Genomic DNA, 12,623 nt, shown 5'->3' with positions numbered 1-12,623 from the left:
ATAGTTTGATGTTAATGAATACTTTATTATTTTGGAAGATAATTACATTTGTGAAAATTGCTTAGTTAATCTGAAATTTTTTAATTCAAACTTTATTTTCAGAATGAAAAATGCCACCTGTTGGTTGAGCATGAGACTCAGAAACTGAAGGAGTTAGATGAGGAACACAGCCAAGAATTAAAGGAATGGAGAGAGAAATTGAGACCTAGGAAAAAGGTAATTTTTTTTAAAGATTTTATTTATTTATTCATGAGAAACACACACACACAGAGAGGCAGAGACACAGGCAGAGGCAGAAGCAGGCTTCATGCAGGGAGCCCGATGTGGGACTTGATCCCAGGACTCTGGGATCACACCCTGGGCTGAAGGCAGGCGCCAAACCACTGAGCCACGCAGGCGTCCCTGGGAAAAGGTAATTTTAAAAGCTTTAGATAAAATATGTTTGTGTTCATCCATTTATCCACTCAGTTATTGGCTGTTTATCTAATGTGTGTCAGATAGAGTGTCAGAGATAGGAGATACAGAGATAGAGACAAAATCTGTCCCCCAAAGGTTCAGAATGTAGTAACAAGCAATTACAGTTTAATAGGATCATTGCTTTGAAGGAGGTAAGAACAGGAGACAGTGTTAAGACCAAGGCCAAGGACTGCTTCAGTCTGCCTGGGAAGTTAAGGAGGCTTTACAGAGGAGATGCCTTATAAGCAAGTGAGACTTCAGGATGAGTAAGAGCTTGGTAGGCATTCAGACAGGTTGAGGGGTGATGGGCAATGTAAATACAGAGAAGAGAATGGATGAAAATGATGTGTATAGAAATTGTAAATAGCTCCCTGTCATTGGGGCACTGAGGGAGTGTGCCTGTGTGTAGGCATTAAGGAGGGAGAGAAGGAAGGAAGTGGTGACAGCTTAGCCTGGACAAGTTGACTGAATCCAGATTATAAGGCCCCAGTATGATAGTAAATTCACAATCTAGTAAAATAGGCAAGGCCTCCTCTCCCCATCCAGCTATCAGCCTTTTTTATACCTCCTTCCTTTTTGATTTTCTACTGGCCTGGTCCAGTTGGACAACCATTGCAGCTCATTTTTTTTCTATAGCTTTGTGATTGTCTCCCTTTGCTAGCTCTCAAACTTAAACCTTTATTTTTCTTGGCCTTCCTTCCTGCTGTACCTTTCAACTGTTCTTTCTTCATTTATCCAGTTAGTCAGTCAAGAAAATCTGTATTTGGCAGCTACTGTGTGCTAAATGTTTCTGGAAGAAGTGAAATGACAAGTCAGTTGTTAGTGTGGCTTTTTAATTTAAATTTTATTTCTTGTTAAATTTTTGGATAGATAATACATTCATGGGGATTGGAATTCAAAAGGTACAGAAGGGCCTTTTTCCAGTTTTTTTTAACTCTTTGCGATCTAGTTTTCATCTCATACTCCCCAGTGGTCATAAGTGAGTTGCTAACAGCCTATGCTATTATCTGTTGTCATTAGAAATCTTGTTTCTTAAAAATGGGATCCCTGGGTGGCGCAGCGGTTTGGCGCCTGCCTTTGGCCCAGGGCACGATCCTGGAGACCCGGGATCGAATCCCACGTCGGGCTCCTGGTGCATGGAGCCTGCTTCTCCCTCTGCCTATGTCTCTGCCTCTCTCTCTCTCTCTCTCTCTGTGTGTGTGTGTGTGTGTGAGACTATCATAAATAAATAAATAAATAAAATCTTGTTTCTTAAAATTGTCTTCTCATCTGACTTTTATGACCTCTCGTCTTTCTCTGTGCTCTTTATCACTTTTTGTCTTCCAGTCACCTGGAATGTGGATATCTCACAAGGCTGTCCTTTACAGCCTTGATGATCCTGTATCTTGTCATGGCTTATCTGCTGTATATTTAAGGACAGTCCCAGAACTTGTATAGTAGGGATTTATAGAGCACAAATTCTGAAGTCCTACAGATCTCAGTGCTAACATTTAATTTTGTCACTTAACATTCCTAAGCCCAGTTTTACTCATTTATAAAACAAAGATGACACTACCTACCTAATTTGGGTTGTTAAGACAGTTAAAAGGAGTGATGTGTGTGTATGGCGCTTCCTAATACCTGAGCTCTAGTCAGGGTTTGATGAATGGTTGCTGTTGCTATTATTTATTGTTTTGTTGTTATTGGTTCATGCTCTAAGCACACATTTTCCACCTGGGTGGTCCATTCCTTCTTATTTCATTCAGGCCTCTCTTCCAATATCATCTCACAAAGGTTTCTTTTTCTGGTGACTATATAAAATAGCCTCCATGCCCACTTCAGACATTCCCTGTCCCCTCATCTTTGTCTTCCTTTATAACATTCTTCATCACCAGACTCATTTGTTTATTATCCATCTTCTCCCACAGGAATGCATGCTCCTTGAAAGCAGGAGCGTTACCTCCGTGGTTTACTGGTGTATTTCATCTTCTAGAACAGTTCCTGGTATATTGTAATGATTAGTACATACCTTTTGAATGTTGGCTAAAGATTGTAAGCTTGGTGGAGATCAAACTGAACTTAGCAGGTTCATCCGTGTCACCACTGCCCTTTGTTGTTCCCTCCCCACCTCACTGCCCCCACCCCGTGCGGTCCCTTCCATCATCAGTGTGCTTCTCAACATCCCTGTCCTTCTAGTTGACATACAATCTAGCAACCTGAATTGTCTTGTATTTCCATCACATCTCATGTCAGTGAGATGACAAATAATTTTAACTCTCTTTTTATAATAATTCTCTTTCACATTACTATCATTCTACTGCTTAAAAATGCTCATTCATGTCCTTAATGGGCCTTCTGATCTCAAATTCCTTTTCCTTTCTTCCTGCTTGTCTGCCATTCACCAGAGTTTTTATATTTAAGAATATCTCTGATATTGGCTTGTGGTGATGATAAATTTTTAATTCTATCAGAATAAAAGAGCAATGTCTCACTTTGACGTTATGGCCATCATAGTGCTATACGTACATTGGCCACAGTCAAACTTTCTAGTATCATCTCCCATAGGCCACTTTGTTCCCTGTTCATATTCCAGTATTGGGTATAATCACCATTACTCATACTAAGTTCATGGTTTCCTGCCTGTGTGCATTGCTTTAGCACCCTCTGTCTGGCATGCCTTCTACATCCTGTCTATCAAATTCTTATCTTAACTTCAAGACTGAGCTCATGTTTCACCTCTTCTGAGAAACCTTCCTATATATTTCCATCTTCTGCTAAGCTTTGTGCCTCTGCAGGAGCACTTATCCCTGAATCTCTTGTCCACAAAATCTTTGTTACCTCAGGTATTTATCAAGCACTTACTATATATATCCTGTGTATTGTGGGGATGTGAAGATGAATCTAGTTTAGGGCTTACCTTCAAACAACTTACAGTCCTTTGTGGAAGAAAAGACATGCACATCAGAAATAAAAATAAAAAAACAAAATTGGAAGTACCATGTTGGAGAGACAGGTAATAGTCAATAATAAGTGCCATCTGTTGAGTGCCTAGTATGTGTTAAGGACATCATGATCATGTTTAATTGTCACATAGCCATCCAGTGAGGTAGGTGATACTCTCCCTATTTTACAACAGAAGAACAAAATGGTTCTGTAATAGAAAGAAGTTAAGTAATTGACCCAAGTCATATATTTGGCTGAGCTGAAGTCTTCAGTCTAGAGCTGTGCACAACCTATTGTAACTGTTGTGCACTCTGGTCTTCCTTAGGATAACACAGAGAGTGTTTTAAGCAAATAGTTTTATTTTTGGCTGTCAGAGTAAACTCTGTATGTTAATACCAGCACATAATTTCTTTTTCCTTTCCTTCCTAAGACATTGGAAGAAGAGTTTGCCAGGAAACTGCAGGAACAGGAGGTGTTCTTTAAAATGACTGGGGAGTCTGAATGCCTTAACCCATCAACACAAAGCCGGATTTCCAAGTTCTATCCTATTCCTAGCTTGCATTCCACTGGGTCGTAACAATAGGAAGCATTCTGTGGTTGGGTTTGGCTTTTTAAATATGTCATTCTGTTCTCTTCATCTTCTGCCACAATCTATATCAGAGAGCTTATGAAGACAATCACCTGCCTCACCTTCTAGGTGTTTTTTGTTTGTTTATTTTGTTAGTTTGTTTAGCAAAGATGAAGGGAAAGGACCCAAGACAGATGCTGGGCCATGTTGGCAAAGTGGCATCTTGCAGTAATTCCCTAAGGTGATTTTGTATATTAATCTTAAAAATTGTGTTCTTTAGACACTGTTACCTGAAAAACTGTTAAATACAATGTTTGAAGTTATTTTTTTAAAAAAGCTGTTAGGCCATTGAGTATTAGTGGATATCTTTTTACCTGACCTAACTTCTCAGTGCTGCCTAAATTCTATAGATGCAGCTCTGCTGTAGAGAGTTGGAATAGTTTTCTTTTGGTGAATCAGCTCTCATAAGAAACCTATGAGTTGCTCAAAATATCCTATTAATTAAGTAAATCTATTTTGTCTTTCAATAGCAATAGACACTTTTAAAAAAGAAACATTATTTCAGTAATTTGTCTAAAATAATTACCTGTTTAGTCATGAGCTAATAATTAAGGGTGCTAGTTTTATTAAAATAGTGCCTAAAACACTAAGTTTCAATTGAGTCTAAAGTAGAATTTCCTTTTTTGATTCAACAGGGACAAATATCCTTAGCATTAAGCATTATTGTTTTTAAAATATTGCTCCTATTACCATTTGATAGAAATTTTCATCCTAAAATATATGTTGTGCAAAGTTCGAAAGATTAAGAAAAAGTAGCTTTTAGATATTGAAATTGGAAATATATAATACCAAATTAAAAGAAGTACAGATTTAGGGTCTCAGTTTGTTGTCTAAAATAATCTGTGAGCTGGTTAAGTGACCTCTCCCATCCTAGCACATTATGTTCGTTGAAAACTCTGCCTAAGGCCTGCAGGCTCTGAGTTATATTTATAAATGTATTATCTGAAATTAATCTTAAAAGAGGCATTTGTTCAGAATACTTCTAAAAACATAAAATAGGCAATGTTAGAAATGACTGTTGTTGAGAGAAAGTCATTTGTATTTTGGTTTTATTTAGTTCCATGTTTAAATTATTTACTTCGATTTGATTGGGAAAAGCCTGAAACCTTTATCACATGGTTGCTGATAAATGTAATTACTAATGAAATGTTCACTCTTGGTCCCTCTTGTGGCTCAGAATTCCAAGCCCATGCCAGGTCAAACAGTATTATGCAATGTACTTCGGTGCCCAAAGGGCCCATTTGTAAATGATGCTTGCTGTTTGCTATTTTCAACCTATTCTCTTTTAAGAGTACTAGGTACCAAATTGTAGATGTTTCCGTTTTTAGTTACATTACATTTGAGGCTGGTGAAAAATTTAAGTGTAATTTGTGGGAACACTGATTCATATTAAGAAAATGTAAATATCTGTAGCACTTTCTTGCAGTTAATTTGAAAACTTTGAATGCTGAACCTTATTTTGTCAGTGATTTAGATCTGAAAAATGCATGTGTGATTTTAATTTTGTAATTGTTTTGACAAGCATAATTTCTTGGACAACTTTGTAGTTAGCCTTAACTTCTGGCCAAGTTTGTTTTTTATATAAATATATATACATATATATATATATATATATATAATGTATGGTTGTAAATTCATACACTTATCACATTGAATGTGTTACTGTATACAAAACTCTTAATGCTTTATTCTCAAATGCTGGGTTGAAAAATGTTTTGAAAGCCTTTTAAAGTATATATCTTTATAAAAGTAATATTCAGGATGATGATGGAAATTGTTTATATTGTTATGATAAAAATGACAGTATAATGTTACCCAATGTATTTAATGGTTTATTTGCAGAGGGAGAGAGGAGGAAGGTTCTCATACCATTCTTCCCTTTAAAATTTTGTTTATTGGCTTTATAAAAAAAATTAATATTTCAGGTAGTGTACACTTTTTCATTATCTTTTAAAGGATGATCCTGTGTCTTAAATAGTTTGTGACACATAATTAATTTGGTCTGAATATTTCTTTTTATTCCTTTCAACTTGACATGAGAGTATTGAATAAAGAAAAGAGGCTCAGAGTAGAAATGGTTGACACTCCGGTAAGTTTATTAGCAAATCTTATAAAACCTTAAAACTGCCCTTTGGATTCAGTGTTCATGCTGGAGTTCTCTTTCAAATATGACCATATTCATGTGGGTGTGGGACTGCAAAGTGATACATGTGTAGAGGTGAAACATTCATTTTAATGCTTAAAGTCACGTAAATCTTTTCAAGAAGTGTTTTGTCATAGAATATGCTGTTTTTGCCCATCCCTGCTTACTTCTTGTTAGGCCCTATATTCAAATAGATAATAGTGATCATTTTTTTTTTTAATAGTGATTGTTTATTCTTGCATGAAGTGTAGGTGGGGAGTTGAGGAGGGGCCCAGACTTCTTGAAAGAGTACAATCAGATCCGTCCCTGATTTGGTTGTTTTGTTGCTGTGGCGGCAGAATGTGCTATGAAACACATAAAAGAAATTCTCCATGTGCGCCCTAATGACAGCCTCTCTCTTCTCCCTGCGTGCTGTGAACACACCACACTGCACTTCTGCAGGCCTAGCTCACAGAGCTGGTTGCACCAGGTTGCCTTTCCATGTCCTGTCTGGAGTTGGGTGTGAATTGCTGAATTAGCTGCTATTCTTTATGGAGTCACAATTAAGCTTTTTCTTACCCTTTTCAATGGGAAAGCTATGGGGGGCGGGGGTAAAGAGGAAATTGAGAGTGCTTATACTTTGTTGAAAATATTAGAACTTTCCTGTGACAGGATACAGCAAATTGTAATTAAATATAAACCAGAACCAGAGCTACCTCTAAGTAGTGTTTCCTCAAGCACAAAGCTCTCAGGCATATGAGACCCTCTGTAATGGAGGCTCTCTGATTTCTTGAGCATCAGCGAGTTCAGAAGTGACTGTCTTTTGTACTCCATTAGTTCCCTGGTAACTACACACTTACTCCCATTCCACACTGTGCTTAAATGACAAAGACTCTTCTGAGAAGCCAAATTCTGTCCAAGATGGGCTCTAGATATTGTTAATTAAAGGAAAGCTTAGAACTGGGGTGGAAGAGGAGAGTTACTTGCCAGTTCTGAGAGTCTTCCGATGAAATAAATTACTTCTTTTTGGGGAGATGATCTTTTATAGGAAATGGGATATTTTAAATGCTTTAATTGAAGGCACAACAGTTAATGCCTCTATTGTTGCTAGTCTGTGGCTGACATGGTTTTGATATGGCTTTGAAATTTCTGCTAAGCTTGAGTAGAATGTTACACCAGTTTTAAATGTTGGCTGCAGCTTTTGGTAATTCTTTGCTGATTTTTGCAGTGTAATAACTTCATGAGCTAAATTTTCAGGAAGAATTTTGTTTCCGATTATGCCTCTTGTCTATTTGGGAGCAACATGTCTTTTCCAATCATGGGATTGATAAATGAAAAATAAAGTTATTTCTTAATTGACTCCGAGAAGCAGTCTTTTATTAAGAATCTTTGATACTGGGTTGTCTTTCATGAGAATATTTTGCAGCATTTTTTTTGGTCCCAGTTTGATTTTTAACCCTCGTGGTCCTCCAGGCCTTTGGACCCTTTCAGACTTGCCTGTATTCCTACCTGACACATCACCACACACAAGAATATGGTTTTTACTGGTAACTTGGAGAGGGGTCTCTTTCACTATACAAACCCCTCCTTTGGGTGGGGCTTAAAATAGTTCCATCAACATATGTATATATACATATTTTTATTTTTTTTCCCTTGGATGGTTTTTCTCACCAAACATTTCACTAACCATATGATCTCACTTCTGCTAAAAATAACTTCTTTTTGTCATTAACATGTTCATGCAAGATTCAGTACACACTAGGCAGCATCATTTGGCAAGTGTTCAGCTTGGCTGGAGGGAGGTATAGTGTGTCCTTTTCTAATTCAGGAGCATCACACACTATTGAGCTCATTCTTGACCTTTTTTTTTTTCTTCTTTTTTTTCTTTTTTTTTTTTTTAAATAAGTGAAACAAGAGGCTCAGATCCATTGCCATCCAGCTGAGGATGTATCTCATGTCTGCCCATCCCCTTTCTGGTTCTGTCCAGAGAAGGTAGCAGGTTTGGACTTTTACCCTATTTCAGTTGCACATAGGACTCTCTGAAGACTCCGGACAGCTTAGAAGGGTAAGTGTAGTAACTAAGAAACACTGTGATCAAGTCTGATTAATAAAAGTAAGAACCGTTAGAGGGAATCTAATACTTGAGCCCTTGAAGCTACTACTACAAAAAGAATTTGATTCAGCCTTTAAGTTAAACAAAAAGGTGTGATGTAATTGTTCATTATATACAAGAATTTTCATTACATAGTGAAAAGTCTGAAATTCTGAAAGCCTTACGTACTCATTTTTTAGAATTCCCATGACAATTCAGAGCAGGTAGCTGTCAGGATGTGCTAAAGGAGGGCAGCAGACCACACGGAATGCTTGGTGCCTCACTGGGTGTTGTCACTAGCAGTTGTTCAATACAGAACTTTATAAGTGGTATTTTTTTCCCAGGATAATATGTGAGGTACTCAGGAGAGACCACATGGAAAGCAAACTGTCTAGGCTTTTAAAAGGTAGAGATAGAGAAGTAGATTTATTTTAATCCCATCCAGCAGTGGAGAGTCACAGCTTATAACATTTCACAGTTTGGCCAGTTGTAACTTTCTCTGAAGTGGACTGATTTTACTATGCATTTACTGTGATTTACTGGGCGTCTCATATTTGTGCATTTTTCCTTTTAGGAGTTTTGGTCTTCCATTCATTGTTATGCATGCCCTGCAATCATAACTCCTTTGTTCCAGGATAAATCACTGCATTAATTGCAAATAATCATGTTGCTCATCTGTTGCATATGTGTTTATTTCAAATAATTTATGTTCAGGGAAAACCTTCAGATGCTTTGTCCAGGATGAATTAGTTGCAGATCGGGGTCTGCCTTTAAAATCTCAGTGATTCAACAATGCCAGAATCTTTGTTCCAAACACAACTAGTTTTGTTTTCTTGTATTTGCAATAAAGAGTTCATAGTTAGGGCTGACTCCAAGCTTTTCCCTCCCTTTTTCCCCCTTTCCCTTTCTTGCTCTTTGTCTTCCTTTCCATTCTTATTCCTTGTCTCGATTTCCGTTTGTTTTTGTTTTTTTTTTTGGTAAAGATTTTATTTATTTATTCAGGAGAGACACACAGAGAGAGGCAGAGACACAGAGGGAGAAGCAGGCTCCTCCAGGGAGCCCGATGTGGGACTCCGATCCCAAAACGCCGGGATCACACCCTGAGCTGAAGGCAGACGCTCAACCACTGAGCCAACCAGGCATCCCTCGATTTTCCATTCTTTCATCTCTTTGTCTCCATCTTTTCTCACCTACAACTATCTATTCCTTTCTCACATTTTATCTCTTCTCTGTCTTGCTCATTATCTCACTTTTTTTCATTTTTATTCCTTTTTCATTCCCTTGTCTCATCTTTCCTTCCGTCCTGCCTCTAGTCTCCACCCACCTCCTGCAACCCCACATTTCTCCCCATTTCTGCCTCCTTCTCTTTCCTACTTTGTCCCCTCCTTCTTCCTCCCTTTCTCCTTTTCATTCTCTTTCTCTCACTTTGGTTAGATGGATCACACTAAACATAATATTAAGAAAAAAACTTTAATTGGAAATTTTGCAATTGAAATGACTTTTCATCTAACAGACCATGTACATGTTTTCGATACTGAAAAGTGCATCACCGCCCAGCTGTGCCCAGTCTCCTGTGCCATCTCCTAGTATCAAATTTTCTATTTGTCCTCCTTCCCCACTGCCTTTCTTCTGCCCCTTGCTGTGGTCTAGTGCAGTAGAACACATTTCTAAATGCTAGCATGGCCCTGTAGAAACAGACCATAGCTACAATCAGACAGACTTCCTAAGCAAGTGGGAATAGACCAAGTGGTGAGAATGACTATTAGAAACCCTGTCACCATCTTCAGGGGAAGTGAGTTTCTTAATTTTTTCAGTTGCAAGAGTTGCTTCTTAGCCAAGTCCTTTCTATGACTAGAGAATGCAGAACAAACAGGGAGGAACAGCACAGCCTTGCAGTGATAACCAGAACACACCCTATACCCGTCTTCCCTTTTCTGGCTCATTCTTAGGCAAAGCTCAAGGACTCCTAAGCCAACTTCTATCTAACTGGCTTTCCTGGGTTGCATCTAGAACTAAGAGCTAAGGAAGCCAAGGGCTCAGAGCTAGCAGAGCAACCAGTCTTTTTCTGGAACTGCAGCTACTTTATCACCTGGTGGAGTGGTTTCAGGCTGTGTAGCTTTGACTGGACGATACATCTTTATAGAGAGATACACATCTATATACGATTGTTCCAGACTACAACAGGTGTTCTATTGATCGTTTGGCTGTGCTGTCTCAGTGGGAAGTGAGCCTCCAGCTTCCACCCTTTGGAGAGATTTTGACGTGGACGCCATAAGCCATTGCAAGAACTGATGCCAGGGGCTGTTCCTCCAAGGGTAGCTCATGGCTTGATGGCGATGCTTCTCTTTCTCCGCCTCGCATAGACTTGGTCACCTGGAGTTAGGAGAAGAAGTTAGATACCTCGTGGCCTGTGAGCCTTCAGCTTGGGCAATTATATAGCAACTGTGACAACTGCAAAACGGGCTTGAAAGATGAACTCTTTTGTAAGACTATCAATTTATTTAAATTGTTTACCCTCTTTCATCAGAGTGGTTCTCTTTTCCTGCTTGCATTGGCAGTCTTTTTCCTTTCTCCCTAGCTGTTCATTTCATTGTTATGCAAATGATATTGATAGCAGCATCTGCCTTTAGTAATTTGGCATTTGCCCTAATTTTTTAGGCTTGCTCTGGAACGAATTGCCTACTCCCCGGAGTATTAGCCTCCTAGCACTGCAGAATCTGGCAGCCAAGGCTTACCTTTGTCTCCTTTTTCTCCCTTGTGCCCTCGAGGGCCGGGTGGCCCAGGCCGACCTGATGGTCCTGCGGGGCCCCTCTCACCTGGGAGGACAGAAATAGCTGTGCTCAAATGGGAGCTCAGGGGCTGGAGGGGCCCTACACACAGGTTCCTAGACAGCAGTGGCAAGGAGGTGGCTGCCCGGCAAGAGCCGGTGCTTACACAGGATCCTGGTGGCTGTCTCCCTGCCACCACTTACCTTTGGGTCCTGGGATGCCCACCTCTCCTTTCTGCCCAGGGGGCCCTGGAATGGCTCCGTAAGCTGCAGGGGGAGAAGACTGGCCTCAGACAAGGGATCATTGGAACTGGGAGGTAGAGGGGTTTGTTCAGAGAAACACAGGAAGGGAGTGGCAGAGTCAGGACCCAAAGAAGACAGAGTTCAGAATTTATCAGATTTTCAGCCTCTCAAGTGTTAATAACTGGAAGTTTTTTGGGAGTCTGGTTTCTCCCCTGTGAGACCAGGCAGCAAGGTGTCAGGAAAATGATCACGGAGGTGCTCTTACTTCGGAAAAAGTCCATGAGGTCCTCGGTCACGTTGCTGTAGGCAGAGAAGACCTTACTGATGCCAGGGGGGCCCTGGGGCCCTGGCTGGCCTGGGGGGCCCTGGACGGTGTAGGCCATCCCTTGCAGCAGGCCCTGACCTATGTGGGAAGCACCAGAGTGTGGGCACAGGCAGCAGGAGAACAGAGCCCCAGGATTGCCAATTCCCATGCCATTAACCTAGATGAAGTGGCAGCAAGGGAGAAGCCCCGCTGGCCACTGACTAGCCCAGGCCTCTGCTGCCACGGCCTGTCATTAGAGGCTTGCTGACACCAAAGCTGTGCTGATGAGCTACAGGCAGAGAAGACTTCTTAACCAAGGGCCTGCCCTCAGCCCCAGAATCCATGGTTGTCATAAAGACTTCTGAGACACACCACTAGTTAGCTAGGGAAGCAAAGTCCAAGGACCCCAACAAGCCCTGTTCGCTGCAGTATGGGTCCGCCCTGCCTGGCGCTCCTGAACTAAGCTGGTTGTCAGTGGAGTCTGGGCCTCTTGCCTTCAGTCCCTGCCCATCTGATTCTACAAGTGCTGTCCCAGAGCCTGGGCATGCCGAAAATGAGAGGGTGAGTTTCTGGAGCCTATAATTTGAGCTGCTCACGGGCTCCCCCACCTCCAACCTCCCCACAGCACCGAGGCCCAAGGGTCACAACTCACGCTGCAAACTCTCAGACACCCGAACAGCCAGCTCGTTGTAGTCCAGACCTCCGGCAAAGCCAGCCCCAAGTGGTCCACCTTCACCACCATACATGCCACCTTCTGCTGCTCCCCCATAGCCTCGGCCCAGGCCCATGTCCAGGCCAAAGGCCCCCGCTTCGCCGAGGGAGCCTCCACTGGCTCCTCCTATGCCCATGGAAGAGCTGTAGGAGGAGCCCCGGCTGACGGACGCGCTGTGAGAGGAGGACCTGCTGTCCCGGCTGTAGGAGCCATCCATGGACACTAGGCGGCTGTCCCCAGGAGGCCCCTGAGGCCCTGGAGGCCCTGGCGGGCCCACGATGAAGCTCCGCACATCTGGGCCTGCAGGAAGGAGGCCACATTAGTTGGGGCTTAGGTCTGGGGGTGGAGAGGAAGGGAATTAAGAGGCCTCTCCCAGG

At 41.3% G+C, this 12,623-nt stretch overlaps 2 protein-coding genes across 4 annotated transcripts in view; one reads left to right on the top strand and one right to left on the bottom strand.

Annotated features, from left to right (window-relative positions):
- Positions 1-7,487, top strand: part of SLK (STE20 like kinase) — a 62,615-nt gene extending 55,128 nt beyond the window's left edge. For both annotated transcript variants that reach the window (XM_041742330.1, XM_041742328.1), the window contains 2 exons: positions 103-216; positions 3,809-7,487. In XM_041742330.1, the coding sequence (XP_041598264.1) occupies positions 103-216; positions 3,809-3,955 (261 nt within the window). In that variant the 3' untranslated portion in view covers positions 3,956-7,487. The remainder of the gene's footprint in view (positions 1-102; positions 217-3,808) is intronic.
- Positions 7,488-9,676: 2,189 nt separating this feature from the next.
- Positions 9,677-12,623, bottom strand: part of COL17A1 (collagen type XVII alpha 1 chain) — a 51,037-nt gene continuing 48,090 nt past the window's right edge. The window contains exons 52-56 of one of the 2 annotated variants that reach the window (XM_041742326.1): positions 12,187-12,546; positions 11,496-11,633; positions 11,192-11,254; positions 10,956-11,036; positions 9,677-10,593 (exon numbers count right to left, since the gene is read on the bottom strand). In XM_041742326.1, coding sequence (XP_041598260.1) covers positions 10,541-10,593; positions 10,956-11,036; positions 11,192-11,254; positions 11,496-11,633; positions 12,187-12,546 — 695 coding nt within the window. In that variant the 3' untranslated portion in view covers positions 9,677-10,540. The remainder of the gene's footprint in view (positions 10,594-10,955; positions 11,037-11,191; positions 11,255-11,495; positions 11,634-12,186; positions 12,547-12,623) is intronic. The other variant, XM_041742327.1, reaches the window with a different exon arrangement.

The sequence above is a fragment of the Vulpes lagopus genome, chromosome 2 (genome assembly GCF_018345385.1).
Source record: "Vulpes lagopus strain Blue_001 chromosome 2, ASM1834538v1, whole genome shotgun sequence".
Classification (NCBI taxonomy): Eukaryota; Metazoa; Chordata; class Mammalia; order Carnivora; family Canidae; genus Vulpes; species Vulpes lagopus.
This window is presented reverse-complemented; position numbering and strand designations above follow the sequence as displayed.